The 25,662-nt window shown below is 44.4% G+C and overlaps 1 protein-coding gene across 1 annotated transcript in view; it reads right to left on the bottom strand.

Moving 5' to 3' along the window:
- The window catches only part of JAK1 (Janus kinase 1), a 123,737-nt gene that overhangs the window by 19,419 nt on the left and 78,656 nt on the right, over positions 1–25,662 (bottom strand). The window contains exons 3-11 of the mRNA XM_028102414.2: positions 25,452–25,650; positions 21,643–21,766; positions 17,651–17,804; positions 13,857–14,020; positions 11,826–12,168; positions 9,660–9,845; positions 5,860–6,017; positions 3,485–3,608; positions 1,263–1,449 (exon numbers count right to left, since the gene is read on the bottom strand). Coding sequence (XP_027958215.1) covers positions 1,263–1,449; positions 3,485–3,608; positions 5,860–6,017; positions 9,660–9,845; positions 11,826–12,168; positions 13,857–14,020; positions 17,651–17,804; positions 21,643–21,766; positions 25,452–25,650 — 1,639 coding nt within the window. The remainder of the gene's footprint in view (positions 1–1,262; positions 1,450–3,484; positions 3,609–5,859; positions 6,018–9,659; positions 9,846–11,825; positions 12,169–13,856; positions 14,021–17,650; positions 17,805–21,642; positions 21,767–25,451; positions 25,651–25,662) is intronic.

The following is a 25,662-nucleotide window of genomic DNA, read 5'->3' as shown; positions in this document are numbered from 1 at the left end:
ACCAGAGGCGTCTCGGATGAAGACACTCCTCAGAGCATCTTCCACCATACTTACTAGGCCCTCAGGACGACTGTGCTATCTACACTTTCTTTGAGGCCTGACCTCTTCTCAGGGAAGGATCTCACCCACGCAGGCAGCACCATGCAGTAGGGGAATGTCAAAATGTCATTTGGGGTAGAGTGGCACTCAAACCCCTTGGACCCTGACCCTCAGTGAGACCCAATTCACTTCTCCAGGACTCAATCTTCTCATCTGTAAGATGCGACATTTGATCAGGTGATGCCTAACCTCCTTTCCAGTTCTCACATTCTAAGAGGTGATGAATCCACCTCCAGGACATCAGTGACACTATCCACGGGGCTTCAAAAACAAAAGCCAGGTTCCTCACCTCTCCCATTCATTTTACAACCTGACCCTCCCATGGTTTGGTACTGCAGCTCCCTGGCATGGCACCCAAGGCCTCCTCTGACCCAAATCTTCCTCTCCCAACATCACCTGCCCCTTCTTTCTAACTTCACCAGCTTCGCCAGACACATTAGCCCTTCAGCCCCTGCTTCTCTGCAGCCCCTGCTGTGGCCTGCCATGTTGCCCCTGCACACACTCAGCAGGAAATGCCCTCAACTAACAGGCAAGCCCCCCCGCCCCCCCCCACTATCCAAGATCTGCCTCCCTCCTCCGGGCAGTCTTCCATGCCATGGCCCAGGGATGTTTGACCATCCCCGTCTCTGTGAGCCTGAGGTGTGACGTATAGGTGTTGATGAAACAGCATCACATATGCAGTGGCCTCGTTTCCCTATGACATTTTCTGCATGAGACTGGAAACCCTTGGAGAGTAGGGACTGGGTGCCAGGCATTTCTGATGCTCTGCATTCACCATAGTTCTTGGCCCACAGAAGATGTGCCAGGGAACGTTTCCCAGATAATAAACCACTCACAGGGGAACTCTTAAGACATTTTACCTTAAAGAGGAAAGTAGTAAGCTTCTGTTTACTAATCCTAATCGTGGCTCTTCCTGAAGCCTGAGCTGCTAAGGAAAGGTGTATGTTTTATACTATAGAAAACGCTGACACTTGAGGACCGGGATTGGAGGTGGGCACAGACTTGTAATTAGACGAAATGAAAGCCACCTAGAAACTGTGGGGAGGGGCCACTTTCTTCCAACCAACCAGTCTCTTTTGGTTACCAGGTGTCTTGGAGCATCGCCACAGGGCACAGGGGGACCCTGAGGGGACAGGGCCGAGCTCCGGCCCAGGGAAACCGACCTCGGGGCTTGGGCTGGCAGCAGCGCTTCAGCACGAAGCTGATGTTGTCCGTGCGCAGGATCTGCTTCTTGAGGTGGCTCATCAGGTCCCCCAGGCTGGGGAAGCTGCGGTCTGAGCCGTGCAGGCTATAGCGGCCCTTCTGCACCTCGATCTGAAAGTTCTTGAACTGTTTTTGGCCACCCAGCACCTGCCATTCAGGAAAATGACCAGAAACCAATTGTTTTAAACAGGTCAAGCAAATGTACCATGGGTATGTAATTTGTTAACAACACGAGAAGCTGGATAAAAGATATCTAGAACTCTGTACGATCTCTGAACCATTTGTGTAAATCTATAATTATTCAAAAGTAAAAATGTATTAAAAACAAGTAAACAAACAAAGAAATAAATAAATCCAGAAGAAGACACTGATCAAAGGGAGTTAACATTATGGAGAAAGCAAAACCGAACAGTGACTTCTACAACAGCATCACCTCATTTTAAATGTGTAAGATGAAGTTCATTGAAAAACCAACCTCACAGGACTGCTATGATTACATGACATAGTAAGAAACTTAGTAAGCACTTCATAAAGATTTGCAAATATTATTATGCATGAAATAATAATTACTATAACAACATTTATCCAGGAAGCCTCTCTAACTGAGCCCTTCCGGGCTGTGCATCCATTTGAGGAGAACCACCCTGGGGGGTGATGGTCGGCAGTCTAATCTATTTTCAGGGTTCTATGGCACCACAGAGAGGAAGTCTAAGAGAGGTTTTCCTTCACGGGCACTTTTTGTACAGAGACAAATCTTCTAGTGATTAAGGATGAGCGTCAGAAAGATCTACTTATGGTGTAGACCAGGACAAGATATTTAAGATCTCGATGCCTTGGTTTATTCATCTGTACACTGGGGATAATACCACCTATCTCACAAGGTCAGCCTAAGGTTTAAATGAGGACATGCAGGTAAAGCGTTCAGCATAGCATCTGGTGAGCTACAATGAACAGCAGGAGTAATCATGGCTATGATCCTGTTTCCCCAGGTAATCTGACCCCAGGTGGGCCATGCTACTGAGTCACTGACATTCCCGGTACAGCATAAGCCCATTCCACCTAAGAAAGCAGTTGGGCTGTCTCGTGCGCCCGTCCATGTTCAAAACATTAAACTTCCTTCAAGACTGATGAAAGCAGAAGACAGGCATGCTGCCCAGGAACAAACCTGACATGACCTGCTGCGTCCATACCAGCCGTGAGGCCTTGGTGTGCAGGAACACCCCCAGGCAGGCAGTGGCACCTAGACACTTTGCCCAGGACAGTTGGCAGCGCGGGGTTCCTTCTGCCATTTCCTCTTCCCACTCCTGATGGAGTCTAGTCCCCAGGGGATCCCCAGTACTTTTTCTTCTACCGTCTGAGGTCTATGGCAAGCTCGTGTGCAGACTTCCACCTTGAAGCTACCCCACCTCCCCCTGCCACCCCAGTTCTCCCAGTTCACACTAACCCAGTCAACACTAGTGTATTTATCTGGACTAATTCTGTAAAACTCATTGTCTTTTAAAATATTCCATTTCCCGTATTTAAAAAAAATCACCTGAATGACAAAGGCAGTATTGCAGTCCAGTGAGGTAAGGTCAACAATTCTGGCTTCTATCTTTGTTTTCAGGTGTCTCTCACACCATTCCTGGCGTCTAGCTACACTAGAGTCACTAAATAAAGCCATCTCCACTTGTCAAACACGGAACAGCAAGTCGTCTGTTAAAATGTCTGAAGCTCCCATCTGGGGAAATCTGTGGTAGGCCAGGTTGCTGAGCCGGCCATCTTGGCACTGGTACGTACCAGTGAGTGCCACAGATCAGACACGGCTCTGGGTCTGTGATTTTGTCCCTGAGTGTAAAATCAACCACTCCCAATAAGTGCATTAAACTTGACAAATGTTTGGTGTGAACTGGTTTTCCGGCCACACTCTACTTTCCACAGTGACCATGGACCCCTGCCATGGGTCCCTTGAGGGAAGAAAGGGCCATGAGGGGAAACGTTCAGGGTCTGGCTGCTAGGGAAGTCTCCTTTTGAAGACTAGGATTGTCCTGGTCAGAACTGCCAGGAATTTTCTCAGAAACCCAGGCTTTTCTACCCCCATACCCCAGGGTGGTCCTCTCTGGAGCAGCTCCTGGGCTGGCTGCACCGAACACCCTGTGGCGATATGACTTGGCCTGAATGACCAAGATTTTTCCTGACTGACCTCAGATTTTTCAAAGCAGGTGACAGTCATGAGGATATTGTCAAAGTCGGTACAGCTCCACCTCAGCACATACATCCCCTCCTCGCTTCCTTCTTGCCGCAACTTATTGATGGCATATTCTGTGCTAGAGGGAGAGAAAGGGAAAGGGAGAAAGAGCTCATACCAATGTGAACACTCTACAGCCCACGGGATATCCACATCTCTGAGCTGGCTCAAGTCCTACAGCTCCACTGCATTACACATCCTGGGTCCTGACGTCTGAGAGGACACATGGGGAAAGCCGAGATGCCAAGGAGCCTCAAAACACATCAAGTCTCCAAGGTCTAGAAGAGGACTAGCCTGCTGCCCAAGACACTGAGCTCTGCTTGTCCCTGACTTCCCCCCATGTGTGGTCTCCAGCTCGCGGCAGGAGATGTCCCCACAGAGGTGATGCGGAGCTGCCCATTACAGAGTGCCCGCCATAGAGTGGGGTCCCTTCCCACCATCCCTAGGCAGTCCAACTAGAACATGAGCCTCAGGAGAGCACAAATTTGGGGTTATTCTGTTCACTGCTGTATCCCCAGTAACCAGAGCACACTTGGCTCATAGTAGCTACTCGGTAAATAAGTAACTGATTAATTAACACCAAATAAAAAAAGAAAAAAAGAGAACAATATTAATAGGGAATATAATATGCCCATCTTACATTCCTTTGTACCCCCAGGGTCAATCAGTACTGTACACAGAAGGCAGTGAACAGTCGCTAAATAAACCTACAGGTGAAGTCAGCACATTATCTCATGAGTGGTGCTCACGAAGTTGGCGAAAGAGGACCGACATGGTCAACGTGTGTAAGAAAGGCAGACACCAGCTGCTCCATGATCTGGAACAACTTCATGCCTTTGCACATGATGATCCCTCACCTGGGAGGCCCTTTCCCTCTTTAAGACCTGTCAACCTTCACTGATTCTTCAATGTTTAATCTGATCTGAATGCTGCCTCCCCAGAGGAGGCAGTGAGTTTCAAACTCCCACAGAACACAAAACGTTCACCGATTCAGCAAATACTTATGGAGTGCCTCTGGTATGTGCCAGGCCCTGCCACGGGTGCTGAGGAAAAACAGTGAGCAAAGCACACAATGCCCTCTGCCTCTATGCAGCTCATATTCTGGGCAGCAAGGCCAGACAGACAAAAAACAAAGGGACATGGAAATAAATAAAGCGAGTCAGGAGGTAATAAAAGCCACTGAAGAAAACTAAAGCAGAGTGAAGGAGCCAGGAAGTGTGGGGTGCGGGGGAGGAAGAGGTGTTGTTACTTCATAGAAGGTGGTCAAGGAAGACTTCACCGATAAGGTGCTATCTGAGCGACATCTGAAGGAAGTGGTAGCTGTATACATTCCAGAGGAAGAAGATTCTAGGCCAAGGGAAGAGCAAGGGCCAGGGCCCCGAAGCCTAACTGTGGCTGGGATATTTGAGGGAGATGCTTTATTATAATGCTCGGCAGCCTGTTCTGCATTTCTTTGTGTGTCTATCTCCCCATGAGTCTGTGAGCCTCTGGAAGCCGGGGATCACCCACTAATGAACTCGCTGTCCACAAGTAACTGGCAGAGGGAAGACAGTGCGAACCTATCCTGAGGAAGGTAGCTGAAGAGATGCTTCCCCAGATATATTTTGGTTTGGGACGAGAGACTCAGAAAAAATACAGCAGCTGTTTTCATCTAAAGAACAGTCCTATGTAAAAGGAAGTACACTGAATCCCTGTTGCTTCAAATGACAGAAGTCAAAGGAGTAGGAAGAAGTTAAAGAGAGGTGAACTTCAACTCCCTAGCAGAAAGGTACGTTTGTCTCTAACTGTCAGAGCTATAATCTACTGGCTGCCTCCTGCACTACTGAGTACCCCATCACCAGAGGTATCTGAGTAAGGGCTTCTAGGTCTGAGATGCAGGCGGGACAAGATGTCCTCCAAAGCCCCTTCTGGCTCTAAGGCTTGGTCACCCCACTGTTCCCACCATTTATCCGGCACTTTAGGACAAGTTGACTCAGGATGCCATTGCTTACTACAGTGAAACTGGGACCCGTGTCCTATCTGTGTCCGGCCCAGCAAGGGGTTAGAAGTGTCGCATCTCTTGGTCAGCTTGGAGAAGTGAGGGGGTTTAACTATGAGGAAACCCAAGGGGGAAGAAGGAAGGGTTTGTGGCATGAACCAAGGTAAGAGATGACAGGAAGGCCTGACCAGGGGACAGCAGGGATGGAAAGGCACCAAGTAAGTCCCAAACATGCTCAACCAGCCCCCACCTAAACAAACGATGACATCTGTGTCTGAGGAGGCCACACGCCCCACCACTAAAATGAGGTTCTTTTCACACCAAGGGCAACTGAAAAAGTGCCAGAACCAACCAGATTGGACCGTGACAACCATTCTGTATGTTGTGGACGATCAGTGGGGGAGCCACATCGGTGCAGAGGTAATGATGGGCATCTGCTGTGAGCCGGAAGTAGCCGTCGACCAGCGACACAAAGGATAAGGCCTCTTCGTGGGACGAGAGCTTCAGTTCCTGGTGAGACAGAAGACATGCCCATGGTTACATCACATGCCTACCACCTCAGGCAGCTGACTTTATGAGGAGGCACAGAGCGAGAAGGTATTTAAAACAAAATGCAGAACACATGACCTCAAAACTAACTGTACCCCTTGCACTTATACAGGATTTTGACTGTTACTCATACGTTCTTGTCTATTATCTCCAAACTATCAGATGAGGTATGGCCTATCTGTGTGGGAGGAAGGGCAGAACGGGTAGCTGTGGCAGGCAAGAGACCTACGGAGAGGTTACTGCCCGGGTCCAGAGGGGAGGAGCAAGCCTGCATCAGGGGCACGGTGGTATAAAAGTGAACTAAACAAAAAAAAGAGAGAAAGAAAAGTGGAGGGAGTAGGAGCAGAGCGTGTGCAATAGTACCCTGGTCTTGGCACAGAGCAATGACTGACTCGGTAGCATCGCTCGCTCCCATTTTACAGAAAAGAAAACAGAGGCACAGGGGCTTCCTCTCATATAGAGTTGGTCTAGAAAGTGAAACGCCCAGATTTTAATCCAGGAATGGTCCCAGACAATGATGAGGTTGCTAGATTAAGTCCAGAGACCTCAGAGGGTCTGGAGGAGGCAAACAGTCTTACTCAAAGTGGGAGAGCAAAGACAAAAATGGAGAAGATGAGAGAGGGAACTTCCACAGAAGGAAGGTTTTCAAAAAACACCTGGAGGTGAAGACAGGTATTTTTGTTTGTTGTTTTTTTTTTGAGTTTGTTTTTGGTCTTGGTCATAGAGCCCTGAACAAGAACTGCCCATGTGAGAGAAGCCATGGGCTCAACCAGGAACATCTATCTCCTGGAGAAGGAGGGTATGGAAAGCCATTTAGAGCTTTAACTCACAAGAACATTAAAAAGCACCGGAGCCTTCTCAGCGCAAAATGACATGTGAGAATAAGACTCTGTCCATAGCACTGGAGAAAGGACAGACTGGTGGCAGAGAAAAACAGATGAGAAAAAGGGAAAGGGGTGGATAGAAGCCACTAGAAAGGATGGAAGTAAGTGGAGTTAATAACAGCTATCTTGCCAAAGGAAGGGTCCGCTGTGGACTTGTGAGCCAAGGAGGCCAAGGCCACCACAGGGACAGCTGTTCAGTCAGGACACTCTGGACTAAGTGTGCCTCCTTTCATCCACTTGCGGCTCCCCAAAGAGCAAACGCAGGGTAGTCTGGCCTGGGCAGCCCTTCACCCAGTCACATGAAAAAAGTAAGACCACATAAACACTTAAGTTCTCTAGAACAGAGGTCTAAATGGAAATGGAAGATGTCAAGAAGAGGCAGAGAGGCAAAATAAATCAAGATTTAATTTGATAACATGCTACCATCATGCTTTCCTGAAAGACCTGTGGCCAAAGTACTGCCTGATCAAAGGGCTTGGAAATTCCATGGCCGGGAAGGGACAGGGGACTGAGATAAAGAAGAGAAAGCATCACAGCGTTAACCACAGGTTCTGGAGTCCGTTTCTGTGGGCTCAAATCGCAGGATCTCCACTTGCTATTATGGTTAAGCATATGTAACCATCATTTTTACAGGTCACAAAGTGTCAAATATTGGCCCTTTCAAATGGTTTAACCTAAGAACTGTGTGACCATGGGCAAGTTACCTAAGCTTTTTGTGCCTCAGTTTCCTCTCTGTAAAATGAAGATAATACACCTACCTCTAAGGCCAATGAAAATGGAAAGAGTTTACATTTGTAAAGCATTTGGAATGGGAAGTACCTGGCATGTAGTAGGAGTTAGTGTTTGTCAAGAAAAACGAAGTCACGGGGAGATCATGGAGCTATTTCTCCCCGCCTTCCTCCTCCTCCCTACACTGCACTGCAGCTGGGCTCTGACTGAGGTGACAGGGGTGCCACCCGGGCGCCAGGCCGGGCTCCGCCAGCCAGGACAGCATAGGGGCAGGCTCACACACACTGTACCAGCTGACTACTGCTTTTCGTCCTTGGCTACACGTCTTCAGGGTTTGACCGTGGTGCAGAGCCAGATTACGGAGGTGCCAAGCTCCTCCTCACTGCAGTCTCTGGGGAAGAGAATGCCTTGGAGCTGGAGCTGCCACTTTCTCACTCTGTCATCCTGTACGAGTGTCTACACCTGTCCGTGGCCTCCCATTTCCCCAATGGGAATAGAGCCAAAATGCCTGCATCTAAGATTCTTGTAAGGACTAAAGAAGATCCTGCGGACATAGTATATAATCCGGCCTTACCTCTGTAATATGCTGAATATCCCTCCCTCTGTTCTCCATCTTCCCACTAACATCTATCTGGACTCTTCTACTTCTCTTTTCACTTTACTTTTCACTATAGTTCCCTGATGAAATTAACATGTTTTTTGTTAAAAGGTTAGGAGAATAAAAGAAATTTAGATCATTAATAATCCCACCATAAAGAACAGCTGTTAATATTTGATTTTTCTAAGAGCGTGTATGCATATCTTTTAAAAATGTTTTGAACAAAATTGGTACTGTTCTATAGAGTTTTATATTCTGCTTTTTTCCATATATTAAGCATTTTTCCAGATTATTAAAAAAATTTAGCAAATTGTTTATATAATATTCTATTACTCGGATAGACTATTCTACCATTCTCCTATTATTGTATACTTAGGTAATTTTCAGTATTTTTACACTGTAAATTCCACTGGGACAAACATACTCATTCATAGGCCACTGGCTTCATCTCTCATTGTTTCTGGAAAACAGCCCTAAGTTCCCAAATGGAGGGATACATAAATATTTTCAAGGTTTTAAGTACGTGCTGCCAAACTGCTTTCTAAAAGGTATAAAAAGGCAAGTTACTCTAGATGAACAGGGCAGTCATCTGTTCTAAACCAGATCACCAGATTCGTTCCCACCACTGAGTGTTATCCCTTTGACACAGTCTTTGCCAAATCCAGGGCAAAACACGGTCGTGTTCCCCAGTGCTGACTACTTTTAGTCTGTGAGTGCCCCGCCTCGGCTGCCCACCCTCTCCACATGCCGTCAGCCATGACTTCCCCAACACAAACATGTTTGTTTTGGCAATGTTCCCACGTCCCCTGCCAAAACTTGCCTGCCTGTCTAGATTATGTCCTTAAGTGAGACCAAAAAAGAGGAAGTGAGATTCAACACCCCTTCCTCTGTCTGAGAGTCACTTGGGTGTGCCCAACATCACAACGAGGACAGCCACTGTGGCCACAGCCACCAGCCTGACCAGTCTGCTGAAGTGTAAAGTGGGGCTTCCCACCGACCTCATCCCAGAGGAAACACTCAACTCGGCAGAGAGACCAAAGGAAACCTTGGGGGCAAAAGCTAACACTCACCGATCTCCCTTTCCTTCAAATCCACTCACTTTTGTGAATTAAGTATTTACGCTGAAATGTCTTTGGGAGGGCAGCAAACCCTGAAGTAGAGACACATTTGCAAGACCAAAGAGAGGCACTGGAACACCCCAGTGTAGCTCAAAAACCAGCACTGATAATGTCAGCATCAGCAAGAGGGATTTCTGGCTTAAGGAGGAGAGACAGTCATCAGATTTTCTCTTTGGGACAGGAACTCTGCAAAGCAAGTGCCGCACCACTGTCCTCCACGAAGTCTCCCTCTCGTCACCAGATCCAGACAGAATTGCTTCCAGAGCAAACTCACCATTTTTTTGTTGTCCTGCTTATTGATGCTGACCACAGACTCCTTTATTACAATGTGGGTGATTTCAGGGAAGTAAGAAAAATTGTTCCATTCTTCCCGGATTTTGTTTTTCTCCTCATCCTTCTTGTGTTTATTTTCCAGTTTTTTCCGTTTCAGTTTGTTTTTTTCCTTTTCAACAGGAACAACCTGATAAGATGCATAAGGGTGCCAGAGTTAAGTTGGCTTTCTCATTTTCTATTGGTGAAAAAGGTTAATGCTTCTTGAAAACTAAAGCCGGGGCCTACATTTGAGAAGACAGCCAGCCTGCCTGGATTTACCAGAGGAATTGGGGGAGGGGGCACATGTGGGCTTAGGATCGCAGTTTCAGGGCCATCAGGGAATCCTGGGATTTCATACCTAGGAGGGACCTTACCAAGCACAGTGACTAAATGCTTCACGTAATCTGTAATGTACAAGTAAACTCAGAGAGGGAGATAACTGCCCACTAGACAGGCACCTACCCTCAGGTCCTCTCACTTCCGGACTGATACATGTTTCAACCCAGGCAGAGAACATGTCTTCCCAAATGTGGCTGGACAGAACACGAGCTTTCTCTTTCTAGAACCTACCACTGATTAGCTTACTTCCTAACGACATTCAAGTTGAAACTTTTTTTTTTTCCAATGTTAAGTACTGGCAACTTTAATAAAGGTCAAGTATCCATTAAGTTTCAAAAAAAACAAGTTAATCAAGAGTGTATTATGTACAGGGCAGTGTTCTCAGTGTGGCTATAGGGCTGTGAGCTAAGAAATATAGAGCCATGCCATTGCTAGAGATGCCAACACAGAGTATTATCTGCCAGGCACTGATTTGACTGTTTTACATATACTAACTTTTAAAATCTTCAATGAACCCTTTTTTTTTTTTTTCCAGGAGGAAATCAGAGGGGGAGACGAACCATGAGAGACTATGGACTCTGAGAAACAAACTGAAGGTTCTAGAGGGGAGGGGGGTGGAGGGTGGGTTAGCCTGGTGATGGGTATTAAAGAGAGCATGTACTGAATAGAGCACTGGGTGTTATATGCAAACAATGAATCATGGAACACTACATCAAAATAAATAAATAGATAGGAAAATCAAGTTGAAACTTTCAAAAGGAGATAAGAATCCCATGCTTGAAGAATCTTTTAGTTATTAACTATTTGGGTCATCAGTCTGAGCCTCCATTTCCCTGTCCATAAAACAGAGCTTACATTTCACAAGGTTCTTTGAGGATTAGATAAGTTCTCATTAACAATATACCTATTCTATAGAAAAAAAGCACTCGGTAAGTGTTAGGCATTGTTTTCTTAGCATGAATAAAAGAGGAGAAAATAAATCTCACCATTACTTCAATATTATTGATAACCATAATGATGATAACAGCAGCTATAATAATTTTTGAACATTTATATGCTGGGCACTGTGCTGCCATTTTCTCGCAACAACTCCACAAGGCAGATACAGTAAGTATTTCCATTTTACAGATGAATAATATGCAGCTGATACAGGGAAAGCAACCCCCCAAAGCTAGAGAACTATAAATAGTGGAGCCAGGATCTGAACCAGGTCCATTTAGGTTTAAAACCCATGCTTTGAAACCACTCTGCTCCATTGCCTCATCCAACAAATACTTCAAAAGGGTGGCTTTAAATTGCAAAATCAATTATCCTATTTCATGGAGCCAAAAGCCTAAGTTCAATTCTTGGCACAATTGCTTATTAGTTAGTTATGACCTTGGCCAAGTTTCTTAACTTCTCTGTGCCTCTTTGCGTTCATCTATAAAATAGGAATAATGGTAGTACTCCCCGCAGGGCTTTTTTTTTTTTTTTAGGAATAAATGAGTAATACATGTAAAATGCTTAGAAAAGTACCTGGTACACGGTAGGTGCTCAGTAAATGTCTGTTATTCTTATTACATATTATATAGGCTATTGTTCTATTTCTCTATTTCCCTACAGAAAGAAATATTTAGCTCTACTGCTGCATGAACACAATAAAAGATAAATGATACATGGTCTCTAATCTGAATACACTCAGTGGGTAGGGGTGATGGACATGCAAACAGGTAATCCCAACAGTATAAACAGAACAGGTCTGTTCTGATGCATGAGGGTCTGTTCGGATCAGCCACCTACCACCACTTACATTTGGTTTCTGTCTCCACTGGATTCCAAGATTTCCAGTTACCATCACTTCATAGTAGAGAACATTTCCACTGTCATTCGGATGAAACCAATTCATCTCATTTTCTGATGAAATCAGTAACATGGAAGTCTCAAATATTTCAGCGCCATAATGTTTTGTCAAAGTTTCCAAGGTGGCTAGGTATTTCACCTTTAGGTCATGAGTAGATACGCTGCTGTCACAAATAGTCTTGTTGTTAAATTCCTTCAGGAAATCCTTGAAAACGTTATTTATCCGCATCCTGGTGAGAAGGTTCCTCTGTCTGATGGACTTATTCAATGTTTCTGGAATATATCGCTTGTAGCTAAAACAAAATAGAAAAATATGTCTCTCTTTCATGTTCAGGTCGGCAGAGAATAGTACAGAAAGAAACCCAAGTCTATAAATCTCCCTTCCATGTGTTGCCCCATGAGAAAGGAAGAGCTACTCCCACTGGGGTCTTAGATGGAGTAAGAACTGGGAGATGATAATCACAAGGAGATGAAGGTGAATAGGGACTGAAAGAGAGGGAAAACACAAGTTCCACAGATTTTACTGAAATGGGAATTCCTGCAAGTATCATCCAATTTTCTGGGTCACAAAGGCAGGCGACAAAATTGACTTCTCTTTGTGTTTGCTCGCTGGTGTCACTGTTCCTGTGCACGGTGGTACTCACATACACTGTTATTAAGATTCAGCATCAGTTAGAAAGTGGTTTGAAAGGTGTCAAGAGTGATTACAGATGCTTTGTATATTCTACTTTTAGGTCTGTTTTCTAATTTCTCTATAAAGATCCCATGTTGCTTTTGTAAGAAATGGGAAAAAAACACAAAATCTAATTAAATACAAAAGACTTTGTGTCTGCCACATCAAAGTGTCCCAGATGTAGTAAATGGATTGACAAGGAAGCTGAAAGATCAGTTACTTACGCTGGTGCTGATGGGAGAGTATCTATGACTAACAGTCTCAACAAACTGATACACTGCTAGAAGGAGCCAGTTTTAAGAAGAGTATGAACACCCATGAAGGAAAGAACAAATGGGGGACCAGACAAGTGGGGAGACCGGTCTATCACTGCCAGGCCTGAGACAGCATCTGGCACTGGGTAATCCCTGCTGCGAAACGAATGGCTTCATGACAGTGGAAAACTGTAAAGTTTGGAATTTAGCCCCCACAAATACTGTAACATTTTCGACTAATGTAATAGGAAGATCAGAGAAGAGGTGTCATTTTTCACCTTAGTCTCATGACAAAGGAAAGAGGAGGTGCCCAGAGCAAAAGCCACAGAAAAATGAGAAAGCAGCAGCAGAGCAGGTATCCAGTCCTGCATCACCACGGAGTAGCCCACAGACTCTGCTCCAGGGCAAGAGATACAGGGAGGAACCTTTTGAGAAGGTGCATGCTGCCTACCCCAAACAATAGAGCTCTAAATAACTTGCTCTTCACAATGAGACATTCATAAGAACTCCTTGGTAAATACACAGATATTTTATAGATGGGTAGAAATTACAAAGATTGAATATTCCTTCACAAAGATTTGATCATGAATGACATTTTTAAGTAAATACAATTTTCTTGAGGTAACATCCTTTGCATGAAATTCACAGCTCTCTGGTGAAAGCCAGTTCAGGCTATGGATGACGGTGGCTGCCTGTAGAACAATACTGAGAAGGATTTTAAGACGAGTCTTGCACAAAAGGAAAAAGTGTAGTGATAGAAGGCAATGCCCACCGTGGGCAGAGGCGCAAGGGGTGGGCGCGTAGGCCACCCATCTGATTGGCATCCCTAGCCCAGAACTTTCACCCAATTACAAATTTCTGAGGTCATCAGCCAACATTCATTACATTATCATTATAACTGTGCTATCTTTTATAAATGTTCTAAACAAGATTTGGGCTCTGCAGAGAGCAAAGGTCAAGCCAAAAACTGGCAGTGGTTACACTGAGACGTGTGAGGACATATAAAAATAGCACCGTCCCCATGATCAATTCTTTAGGCAGCAGGAAGATTTACCTGATGTCCTTGGGCAGTTCTGGCAACTGCATCTTCTTCATCATGGCGTAGTGGGAGATGGCCAGGACAGCCATTCCCAGACACTCGTTCTCGATATCGTGCCCATCCTGCTCGGTCTTGGGGTCTCGAATGGGAGCCAGGCATTTGACCAAATCATATTGTCCCTTTGGAGCAGAGGTGAGAAGAAATGAACCACCACTTAAGTTTCAAGAGTCTACCCCTGTCTCTAATTTTGAGAGGAAGGTTCCCCCACACAGGGAGGTGCCACCCGGAAAAGCAGCACAGCAATGAGACTGACAAGATTTATAGTTTCTCCGGCACCAAAGCTCTTTCTCAACAATTGGGTATGAAGGGGCTCAGGAAATGTTCTCCCCAGGTTAATTCGTTTATTTAACAAATATTTATTGAGTAGTGTGTTAGCTGCTGATGAATAGCATAAACATGTGAAGCCCCTTCTCAGGGCTTATCTAGAAGTGATGGCAACCAGCAGCGCGTACTAGGCTCGGACAACACCTGGGCAAGGGAGGGTGACAGCTGGCTGGGGTTGGCTCGCTGATCCCACAAACATATGCAGAGATATTCTAGCCTGGGAATTGGGTGTATGACTGACAGGGCACCACACCCTGCTCTGAAGTAGATTTAGAGAAAGGGGAAGGAATCCACATTCTACAGTGCATCATTAACACACAGAAGTTTATCAACATCTGTTGTTTAAGTTTCTAGTAGTGAAATGTGTCACCAAAATATGCCCCCCTTCCTACTGGAGGTGCACAGCATCCCAAGAGCCAGTGAGGGCTTCAAAAACAAAAAAGAAAACTAAAAATCAGTACCTTCCAACCTAGATGTCTTGTACAGAGAAATGATGATGAGGTCAACGATAGCTCTCCTTCCTTGAACCCTACCCTCAGGGCTCGGCACTGTGCTAGGTTCCTTTTACTTACTGTTTCACTTAATCTCCGCCACAGCCCTATGAGGTGCAAGCTAACATCATTACCTCTACCTAACGGAAGAAGAATCTAAGGCACCCAAGGGTTAAATCACTTCACTCACTCATTCGGTAATTACTGATTACTGAGAACCAATTATGGGACAGATGTCATTCTAGGTACCAGGGAGATACACAGTAGTAAGCCAGACTGCATTCCTGACCTCAGGGAGATTCCATGCTGAGAAGAAAGAATAAACAAACAGAAATAGAGAACATCAAGTAGCTATAAGAGACAAAGTGAAGTGGAAAGACAGAGTGCTGTGGGAGCCAAGGACCCAGGAAGTGGTGGGGGAGAGTCGAACCTAGATGTGACTCCAGGGCTCTGGTTCTTAAACACTGTGCTACAGCCACGCTCGATCCTTAGCAACACCAAGTGCATGGAATTCTTTGGCCTTTCTCTAGCTGGAACAGAGACAGACGTGAAGTCTGGGGGCGGTGTTTCTACATAAGTGAGACACTCGCTTTCCCTGAAGGGACTTCAGTTTAGTGGTTTCTGGATGGAGGCTTCTCACTGCTGCAGTTCCTCTTCTTTCCAAGATAGGACTGCTTGTTTCTCTCAGGGAAGAAAAGGACACTATTCACTTCCATAAACTCCTGAGGACCAGCAACAATCATCTCTGCCAGCAACGTGTGAAGAGCAGAACAAAATCTGAAACTATTTTGCTTGGCTGTGATTTTCTGTAAACACCACTGTAGAACTACCTCAACTAACTCATTCCTGAACCTCTCAAAGGTCAGGAGGTCACTGCATTCTAATGAAACACTTATTCTTGGAAGTACAGCACGCTCTTCCCTTTGAAAATATGAAACTGGGAGGTTGAACAAAAGATGCTCCGTCTGAAAATAGCCAGTTTGTTTAATTTTTTCCACACACTATCTGCCCAGGCTGTACATTTCTGTTGTCTCTAAGACCAATCCTCAGGTATGCATGGAATGGGCATCAAATGCAGCCAGAAACTAAAGCTGTACAATGGAATATAACTGGGACATAAAATTCACATGTGAAAGTATAGCTTAAAGAAATAATACAACACACACATAAATACACGTGGAGGTTGCCCACGACAACCTATTACTGGAACGGTGATAGCATAATAGGGAAAACTTAAGAAAAACCAAAAATGTCCACAAAGAGGAGAGGAGTTAAATAAATGAGGGCTTTCCCTCTGGATTACGGCCTCATACTCACTTCCTACCTGAAATCTCCACAGGCGTCTCCAAAAGAGAAGGCCTAATTCTCACCCCTTCTCCAACCTGCTGTTCTCTGCCTTCCCCATGTAGGGAAGGACTTGATTATCTATCAAACATTGCCCAAAATCATCTTTGATACTTCAGATTCTCTCCCTTTCCACAGCCAACCCATCAGCAAGTCCTATCAATTCTATCTCCAGAATTAATTGTAGATCCACCCTTTTTTCTCCAACTCTCCTGCCACTTCACTAGGCCAAACCAGCATCTTCTCTCACCAGGACCAAAGCACATAACCTGCTCCTCGTCGGCATTCCCAGTCTCACTCCTTATCACCCTCCTCTCCTCCAGCCACACTGACTCTCCTCTCAGCTCCTGCCTGCCTCAGAGCCTTCCCACATTCTGTTCCCTCCCTATCAGACATTTTCAACCAGGAGATTTTGCCCTGCAGGGGCTATCTGGCAGCATCTGGAGACATTTTTGATTGTCACAAGTGGGGGGATGGCATCTAATGAGTGGAGGCCAGGGGTGTGGGTAAATATCCTACAATGCATAGGGCAGTCCCTCAGAGCAAAAAAATGTCAACAGTGCTGCTGCTGGAAAACTGCACTACAGAGCAGAAATACTTTCCCTACTCTCTCCTCAGAACTGCAGACTCCTTGTTCTTCCAGATTCAGTACAAGTGTCACCTCCTTAGAGACCTTTTCTGATATTTAGATCTTCCCAATCCAACCCTCTCCCCATATTCCCTATCACAAGAGCCTTTTCCTTCATGGCACCTCTCACAATTCATATGTATTTCCTATGTATCACTTTATTTGCTTATTTGTTTTCTGTTTGTCCAACTTGATTTTGTGCCTGATGCTGGCAGAGACCATGTCTGTCTGTTCACCACACTACCTGTAGCACACAGCAGAGAGTACAGAGACGCTCAGTATTTATGTTGAATGAGTGAATTATTATGAAGCCATTAAAACAACAAAGAGCTATATTTTTAATTGACATCTGAAATATCATCAATAGGACAGATAAAAAGGCAGTTTATAAAATGATCCGATATTTTCTAAAAACTACACAGTACATAATATATACCTGCAGGGCAAAATCAGGAAGCATAGCACCAAAAATGTTGGGTTATCTCAGGGTAATATAATTTAGGTGACTCCAACTTCTCTTCTGGCTTTTGTCTAGCATCTAATCTTCCTCCCCTACTACTGCTGTGACTCAGAGCAGCCACCTCCTTCCGCCCCGAACGTTACTCTGACTGCTGAGATGTCCCCATTCACCCCACTGAACTACACCCTCCCTCACTTGCAGCTTCCCTCTGCTCTTCCACAGGAGGCACTGCAGATGAGAAGTAAAATGATAGGAGATGTGGCGGGGAGAGAGGAATAGGGAAGAACTGAAGCCTCAAAAACCCACAAGTGGGACAACCAGCCCCCTGGGACACTGAATTGCTGCTTTTCTCCTCCTCATCCAAGGGTGGTAAGGACTGCCCAGAGAGCAGGCCAACAAACATCCTAGCTACCAACAAGTTCAGCTGCCCAAGGGAATCTGAACCCTGTGATGCCTCACCCATCCCGGGAACTCCAGGTTCTCCTGGGTCCAAACTTCTCACCTGAGCAAACAGATATTCCAGAGAGCTGGCGTCAAGGAGAGGGGTTGCATCTGGGACTTTTTTTTTCTCATAGCCATTTTTCTGCTTCTTTGGAGAATGTCGCCATACAGACTGCTCATTATCATTGGTCCCGTGCCAGTTGGTGAAATAAAACCTGGAAGGCACGAAAATAAATGTCAGTTTTGGGAAAGGGGACCTCTGAACACGTGGGAGAAGTGTCCTGCTTGTACCCAGAGTGCTCAGTGCTGGAGTTTAAACTTGCCCGAAAAGCAAGCAAACAGATCGACCTTTCAGCTGTGGAGCACTTCAATGGTTATAAAGTCCTTTTTTCTTTTCACTCTTATTAAGTGCTCTGTGAAGAGTGTCCTGCCAGAACCTGTCTATGACTCAGGGAGATAAAGTGACTTTCCACTACATCTTCCTAAATAGGAGAATACAGCTGACTAGAACCAGAGCTGGCCCAGCCACTCCCTTCACCTTTAATAATGCCATCCTGCCTAGAATCCAAGACCTATTTTATGCACATTTCAACATTTCTGTTCAATTTTTAGTTTCCTTGTATAATCAAGATGTACAGTTAATATGGCAGTGTTTCCTATTTCCCAGACCACTGTTATTAAATTGATAGTTTATTTTATAATAAATGGAGTTAAAGTCGAAGAAATATATGAGCACTGCTACAAGCATCAGCTTCCAGGGATGTGAAATTAATAAGCACTTTATGCCATTTCATCCTTAGAGCAACTACACAAGGTAGGTTCTATAGACAAGGAAAACTGAGGTTCCAACAGGCTAGGTGACCTGACCACAAGCCTGTTCTCTTAACTACTAGTTGCCTCTGCCACCTGTAAGAGAAACACAGTGAGTTCTGGGATGTGTGAAAGTGACCAAGCCAAGCTGGTCCAGCCCATCTCCAGGCCATAGACTCAGCTGGTACCCAGGTCTTTCTCCCTTGCCATGCCCATGTGTTGACAAAAAAACAACTATGGCATGAAGAAGCAACAAATAAAATTTCCTCCCAAAAAAGTGCTACCACTAAACTCAGACATCTGTCACTGAGCTGTATTTGCAAAGCCTACACACGCCAGGCCCTGTGCCAGGCTGGGATTCAAAGGTCCCTGGTGCTCTGGAGTTCCTTATCTATATATGTATATGGCTATCGGTCAAAGCCAACAATAGGCAATAAAGTAACATACAAGGGGCACGTCTCATAAGTAGGACGACACTGCGACTTTCATGGAGCCCACAGTTTTTCCTTCCTTCATAAAAAAAAATATTAAAGTTATATTTCACATCTGTGTTGATATAAAGATTAATACAATCCAGGCTGGATTATATTCATTTTTTCTGATTTTAAAAGAAACTAAAGCACTTTTGTGAGTCCTTAATAATATTATGAGCCCTAGGCACTGTGCCTAATAGATAAGTTGTCCCTGGACAGAAGACAGTCTTTGATGAGGTGCCAAAGGAGGGAGAAACTGCCCTCCACTGCCCGGGGAGGTGGCAGGGAAGGGGGAAAGGGCTGGGAAGGGAAGCCAGGACCGGAATAAAGAAATGCCAGGCTTTAGAGCCAGGACCGTACACCGCTGGCTGAGGAGACAGCGAGGCTGGCTCATGTGAGGCAGGATCCCCCAGAAGAAAGCCCCGTGGGAGATGGACTGAAGTGAGAGAGGCTGAAAGACAAGCAGATGCCTATGGCAATAGTCTGGACAATGCTGTGAGCTCTGTGGGGGCAGAGGCCTCAGCTGTCTTGCTCAGCACAGAATCCCCTAGCATATAACAGATGCTACTATGAGAACATGCTAATGGAAAAAAATAAAGAATGGCATAAATACATGTAGTATAACAGCTGCGTAGATTCCTTTTCAGAATGGCGGGGAGGGACAACACAGGAAGGAAGAGGGAGGGAGAGATAGATAAACAGATAGACCTATCAAGGAGATATGCCTTCCTTGCAAGTTTTTGAGAAAACTATATTACAGATGACTGCATATTCTAAGTTTACATATAGATATTATGCACAACAAATTCTCCTTAGGTTTCTACAGAACTTTACTAGTGGACAGTGAAATTCATTTGAATGAAAAAGAAAAATTTTTTCTTAAAAAGGAATAAAACATAGGCTTATCTTATATTATGATATCTTAATAAAAACCAACTATTAAAAGCATTATCTAAAAACAGAAAATTAAAATCGAAGCACACAGTATTTCCCAAAATAGAGCTGGGATTCCACTGAAATAGTCACTAACATTTGTTTTCATATTACACCTTCTTTAGTGGTGAGATTATGAGGTTTCAAAGTTTTTGTAGTTTGTTGTAATGCAAATGTTTTAGCTTAGGGTGGGATCTTTTTTTTCCAAGTTCAAAGAGCCTGTGGTAACAAAGCAATATCCTATTGAAGCACAACGTCAGGTACAAAGTCAAGGTGCCAAAAAAACCGAGTAGCCCAGCACTTCCTGGCAGCTAACAGAACAGGGAGGAGGCAAAGACAGCTTTTAATGGTGAGCGAGGGACCCACACAGTCAACAAAGACCAAAGTCTCAAAGAAGGCCCTGGGGAAGACAACAGGATTCACTAGGTGTGTGACTCTGGGTAATTCACTTCTCAATTTGGGACATCAGAACCCCCCCTGAACAATTGCAATAGTTGAATTAGGTAAACTCAGATCTCATCCAAGCCCCCAATTCCACCATTCCAGATTCTGAGCCAAGTGGAGAGACCTACAGTGAAATGCCCCCTTCCTAGACTTCCACGTTTCAATGTTGGATCACAGAGCCAAGCCCCAGGCCACAGAAAACAAGATTACACTTTGAAAAACAAATCCAAATATAGTTAGAAGGCTCAGCTGGGTGGGGTGAATGTTTCCCTAAATCTGGGGCGTGAAATCTCACATGCTACACACCTCCCCCCTTAAGGTGAGACCTTGGGTGAGTACAGAAAGAAAAAAAAAGTCAGTCCTATGATGATTATCAAAGAGAAATCTTGTTCAACTGCCAATGAGAAAAGCATCCAGGCCATTCTGGAATGTTAACAACTCTACCAACTTCCCAAAGGAAACAGCAGCTAAGATACTGGGCAGAGCCTCTGAGGTCCCCGAGGGCTTTTCCAGTGGGTCCCTACATTCCGTTAGCACCTGAGCAAATCTACTGATTTCATCTCATCTGTGTAAATTAAGATGCTTTTCAAAAAGTATTCACCCTGTTTATAAGGTCTTTTGCTAACTACACATTCACTCATGCTTAACTAGCATCTAACAGACCTATTTTCAATTCTGGGTACAGAGCAAATGGGCTTATAAACTCAAGAGCCTACAGTGAAGTACTCAATGTCTATGCCACCTTGGGAGACTATGTGATATTTAAGAAAGTCTACAGTATAGAAGAAGAGGCAAGGACCCATCAGAAGAAAAATTAAGAGTCCCACCCACTAGACAAAAGTCCTCAGGGAGTGGATCACAACATCTACCCCTTGAGAGCAAGACCAACCTAGAATTTCTAGGGAACCACTTCAAGTGGTGTTTCTCAAACTTTTTAGCTGGAACTTTTACGAAGAAATAGTTTATTGTATCATGACCTGGTACATACACTTGCATATCTCAAAGACAAGTTGTGAAAAAATAATATTCTTAGGATATGTGTATACATATCCTGATATTACCTATTCTTGCCTGTTTTTTTTTTTTTTAACATATTCTGGTCACAACTCATTAAATTCATAACCATGACTCACTGCTTGAAAAACTCTGCTGTAGGATACTAATTCTATTCAAAATACCCTCTGCATCATAACGATGTCTTTTCTAAAATGTGGCAGAAGGTGATCAGATTCATCTTGAATTGTATTTCAAATACTGAAAAAGTCCTTTCTCATACCAAGCAAATACAAAACTTACCAATAACAAAATGACTACAAATCTTCTTAGTAAGTGACTCAGGGCACCAGGCTAACTGTCATACCCCCGCAAGAGGAAGCCAGGCAGGCACCCATACCTCATCCGGTAGTGGAGCCGGAGCGATGTCTTGTCATCAACAGTGATGGTGCGATTCGGGGCATACCAGAGCTTGGTGTTCTCATCATACAGGGCAAAGAGGTTGTGACACAGAGGAGAGATACCTGGGGGAAAAGTAAAGAACATATCTGAAAATTAAAGATAGATACATTAGGCCATCAGTTCCCAAAGCACAACATAAGCAAAGACAAGGAATTCTCTTATCCCAAGAATCTAGGTCACATTTTTATCCTCTTAGGGCAAATCTGACTTCCAACCATGTTCAATCAAACACTTTTAATCATGATAATTAAGAACCATGGCTCCCCAGGAATATGTACTGTAGCTCCTGGCAAACCAGATTAAACCTATTTTAAAATAAAAGTCTAATGATATTTCTCATCACGGTGCCTATGACAGTCTTAACAAATCCTGCCTAAAAGAAAAAATATGCCAGCCCACAGGTTCCCAGATCCCACCTGATGTGCACCTTGCTAATCTCAGAAACATTCTTGGGAGTTTGGGAAATCCCCAATCTGTCTCCTACAGAAATGTTTTAACAATTCTAACACACTCTGATTATGCATTAAACATGCAAAGAAGTTCCTGGCAGTAGCACATGAAATCATGTGTTAGAATACATAACCAAAGTGATTTTTGTCAGTTATAAAAATCTATCACCATTAATAACAAATACACTTCTTAAGTACTCTGTATAGTTATCATAAATATTTTTTATTAGTAGCCAACTAACAAGAAGATATTTGCTTAACAAAAGTGGTCCAATAGTGCTCCCTTGCCTCCCCCCGCACCCCCCAACCAACAGCCTCCTTTGATACAAGAACGATTAGAAAGATAAAGGAGACTATGAAGCCAGGAAAGCGCCTTTCCACTTACTTCTGAGCCCATGATTAAAATTACACAGACCTAGAGGGGCACCTGGGTGGCTCAGTCGTTAAGTGTCTGCCTTTGGCTCAGGCCATGATCCCAGGGTCCTGGGATCGAGCCCCGCATCAGGCTCCCTGCTCGGCAGGAAGCCTGCTTCTCCCTCTCCCACTCCCCCTGCTTGTGTTCCCTCTCTCGCTGTGTCTCTCTCTGTCAAATAAATAAATAAAATCTTAAAAAAAAAAAAATTACACAGACCTACAATCTAAAAGCATGGGAGGAAGGGAAGAAGGTGACTGCACATAATCAATTATGACTGATATATCTATGCATGGCCAGGCCTCAAGCTAAGATACAGTCAACTTAACCGAAAAATATATGGAAATATAAGGTAATCAGCATTTCCCAAATCAGACCTCTGAAACGAGACTGACACTGACAGGGACCCTCGTCAGCCCTGCCTGTCTATTTAGGCACCAACTCTCTCCAATGCACACACTGCGTGAAGATGCGACAGATGCCTTGGCATCCTGATGCCCTCTTGCTGGAAGTCCTCAATTCTTTCCTCTCAAGGTATCTGGGTGAACCCCTCAGAAGTTGCTCCCCCTTATAACAGAGAAGATGGGGGTAAACTTCAAAGAGCATTTTTCCTTGGGAACAAAAGCAAATGAGTTTTAGATTCAGTATTGTTAAGACTATGTTTTAAGTATACTATAGTTTTTCATTCATGAATTGGCCTTTCTGGACTGGCCTGGAAACCCAGCCTCTCTTCATATGTACGCAGATTTGAATGTGCCACCGACACGTACATATTGAAGCATAATTTATTTGTAATCATCAATTTGTATTCTACCACAGGTCTGACTCAATAATATTCGTACTTATAAATAGGAAGATCAAAGATAGCTTTTTATACAAAAAAGTACTGAATAATGGTAACAACACTTTAACATTTCCTGAGGGTTAAGTGTCAGGCATCAGGCTAACACACTCTACATTGATTATAATCCTCCTAACACTTAATGAGGTAATTAATGTTCCTGCCATTTTACAGGTGAAGAAACTGTGGCCTCCCGAGATTTAGCCTGATTCAAGGCTACTCGGCTAATAAAATGCAGACTTAAGATTCAAACCAAGACAGAGCTACTGAGGAAGTAAAATAATGAAAGCTGAAAGAACAAAAACTGACCAGATATTCAGTGGACAACAGGGAAGAAAACAATACTGCCTCCAAATACCACTTACTGTAATAATAACCAGAGCTATAAGAATATGTGGCATTCTTTACTCATATACCTTTAAAATTAATAAATGTTGGCAACATTCCCGAGTCCGTTATCAAAGAGCCCACTCATTCTCTCCAGACTGGGCTTCGAAGCTGGTGCCCCACGCTGACTGGCCCTGAGCCCAGAGCTACAGCAGACTCAGTGGCTGCGTCCGCCTGCGGACTCAGGCTCTCTCCCCTAGTCTCCCCTAGCAGCGGCCCCTTGCTCTCTCATTAACTGAGTCCAGCAATTCCGTCCAAACACCACGGCTGGGCTAACAGAATAAACACTATAAACCAAACCTCAAGGGAAAGGAGAAAAACACACAACATCTAAAAAAAAATACATTAGAAGCACCACTTTACATCTAGTTGTTTTGCTAATTACAAATACTTTCAAAGCTGTCGTCTAAAGCTGGTTCCTTATATACTTTGCTATCTAGTCAAAATAACTTTAAAAGATTAATACATTTCCCCCCTCATAATCTCCATAGCTCAGCCAATTTTATCTAGTGTCGTGTTTAGTTAGTTAACGGCCTACTACACTCTTTCCTGCAGCACCAACCTCTCCCCTTTTATTGGAACTCTGGTTTTTAAAGCGTGTGAGACAGAGAGATATATATCAGAAAGAAAACTGGGTTTCTAGGCAAGCTGTATCACAAACTAGGTAGGTATTTCTTGAAATGTCTATACTACCCCAACATAGTTGATATAAAGGAAGCATGGATCAGACTGTCTGCCGTTATCGCTGGTCATATCATCATGATAAAATGATTTTTTTTTAAACAGCTTTTTAAGATATAATTTACATATCATAAAGCCTACCCATTTTAAGTGTAAAATTCAGTGAATTTTAGTATATTTACAGTTATACAACCATCACCACAATCCCAGTGGATCAGATCTTCATTTAAGTTTCTATGATTTAATTTTATTAGTCCTATACAAGTAGGTAGACAAAAACTGTCACTGATCCTAAGTTCAAAGGATAACAAAGGGGGCTTCAGGCTTCATTTTGTTATTCAGTTTGGTTTCTCACCTTCTGAGGGCAACAGGCAAACTTAAGTAAGACAAGGCTCACTTGGGGCGGGGCGGGGGGGGGGGGGGAGACCATATTGTTCACAGCCTCACTGCCCTTTTTACAACCTGGCATTCTGACCAAGCCACAAAGTGACAACTTCTCACTTCAAGTCAGCATGAGGGGGGAGCAGATTATAGTGGCAGAAGCATGGATCATACTTTTCAAAAGAAGTTCTGAATAATCATTCAGATATTGAGAGATGCCATTACTGAGGTTGTGACTTTGTACCAGTTGTTTTTACTTGTTTAGTGCTGATGTTATTCCCATTTCCTAGAGGTAGGGGAAATAAAACCTGAGCCTCCACAGAAGGCAAGCATCATTCCTCCGTATCGCAAGCTCATGAGTGACAGAGCAGGAACAAGCTACTTTATGACGAAGAAAGTGAAAAGTCAAACTCCCAGAATTAAAATCACCGGCCTAAGGTCAAATGCAAGTAAGCGGCAGAGGCAGGGCAGAACCCCTGCCTCACGGAGCCCACGCCTCTTTCCACTCAGTGGGGCTCCCGGGGGCAGACACACCGGGATCTGCCTGCGGGACGGTGTCCCCCAAAAATGTGCCCTGGGCAGCCGCCCGTACTCACGGCATTCCTGTGCGGCCCTGATGCACAGCTCCTCCGCCGTGTACTCTCCGTTGCCCAGTCGGAGGGGCTCCCTATCAGCAAGATAGAAGAGCACTTCCACCCCTGGCTCAGGGGCCTCCAGATTCACCTCGGTCTTCTTGGAGCTCCTCATTTTAGCACAGAAAGCCATGGCATTGCAGTCCTCTTTTATATTTAGATACTACAGTGGAAG

This window comes from Eumetopias jubatus, unplaced genomic scaffold, assembly GCF_037043125.1.
Source record: "Eumetopias jubatus isolate StellerSeaLion01/CBP00866 unplaced genomic scaffold, mEumJub1_p1.0 scaffold_4, whole genome shotgun sequence".
Lineage (NCBI taxonomy): Eukaryota > Metazoa > Chordata > Mammalia > Carnivora > Otariidae > Eumetopias > Eumetopias jubatus.
This window is presented reverse-complemented; position numbering and strand designations above follow the sequence as displayed.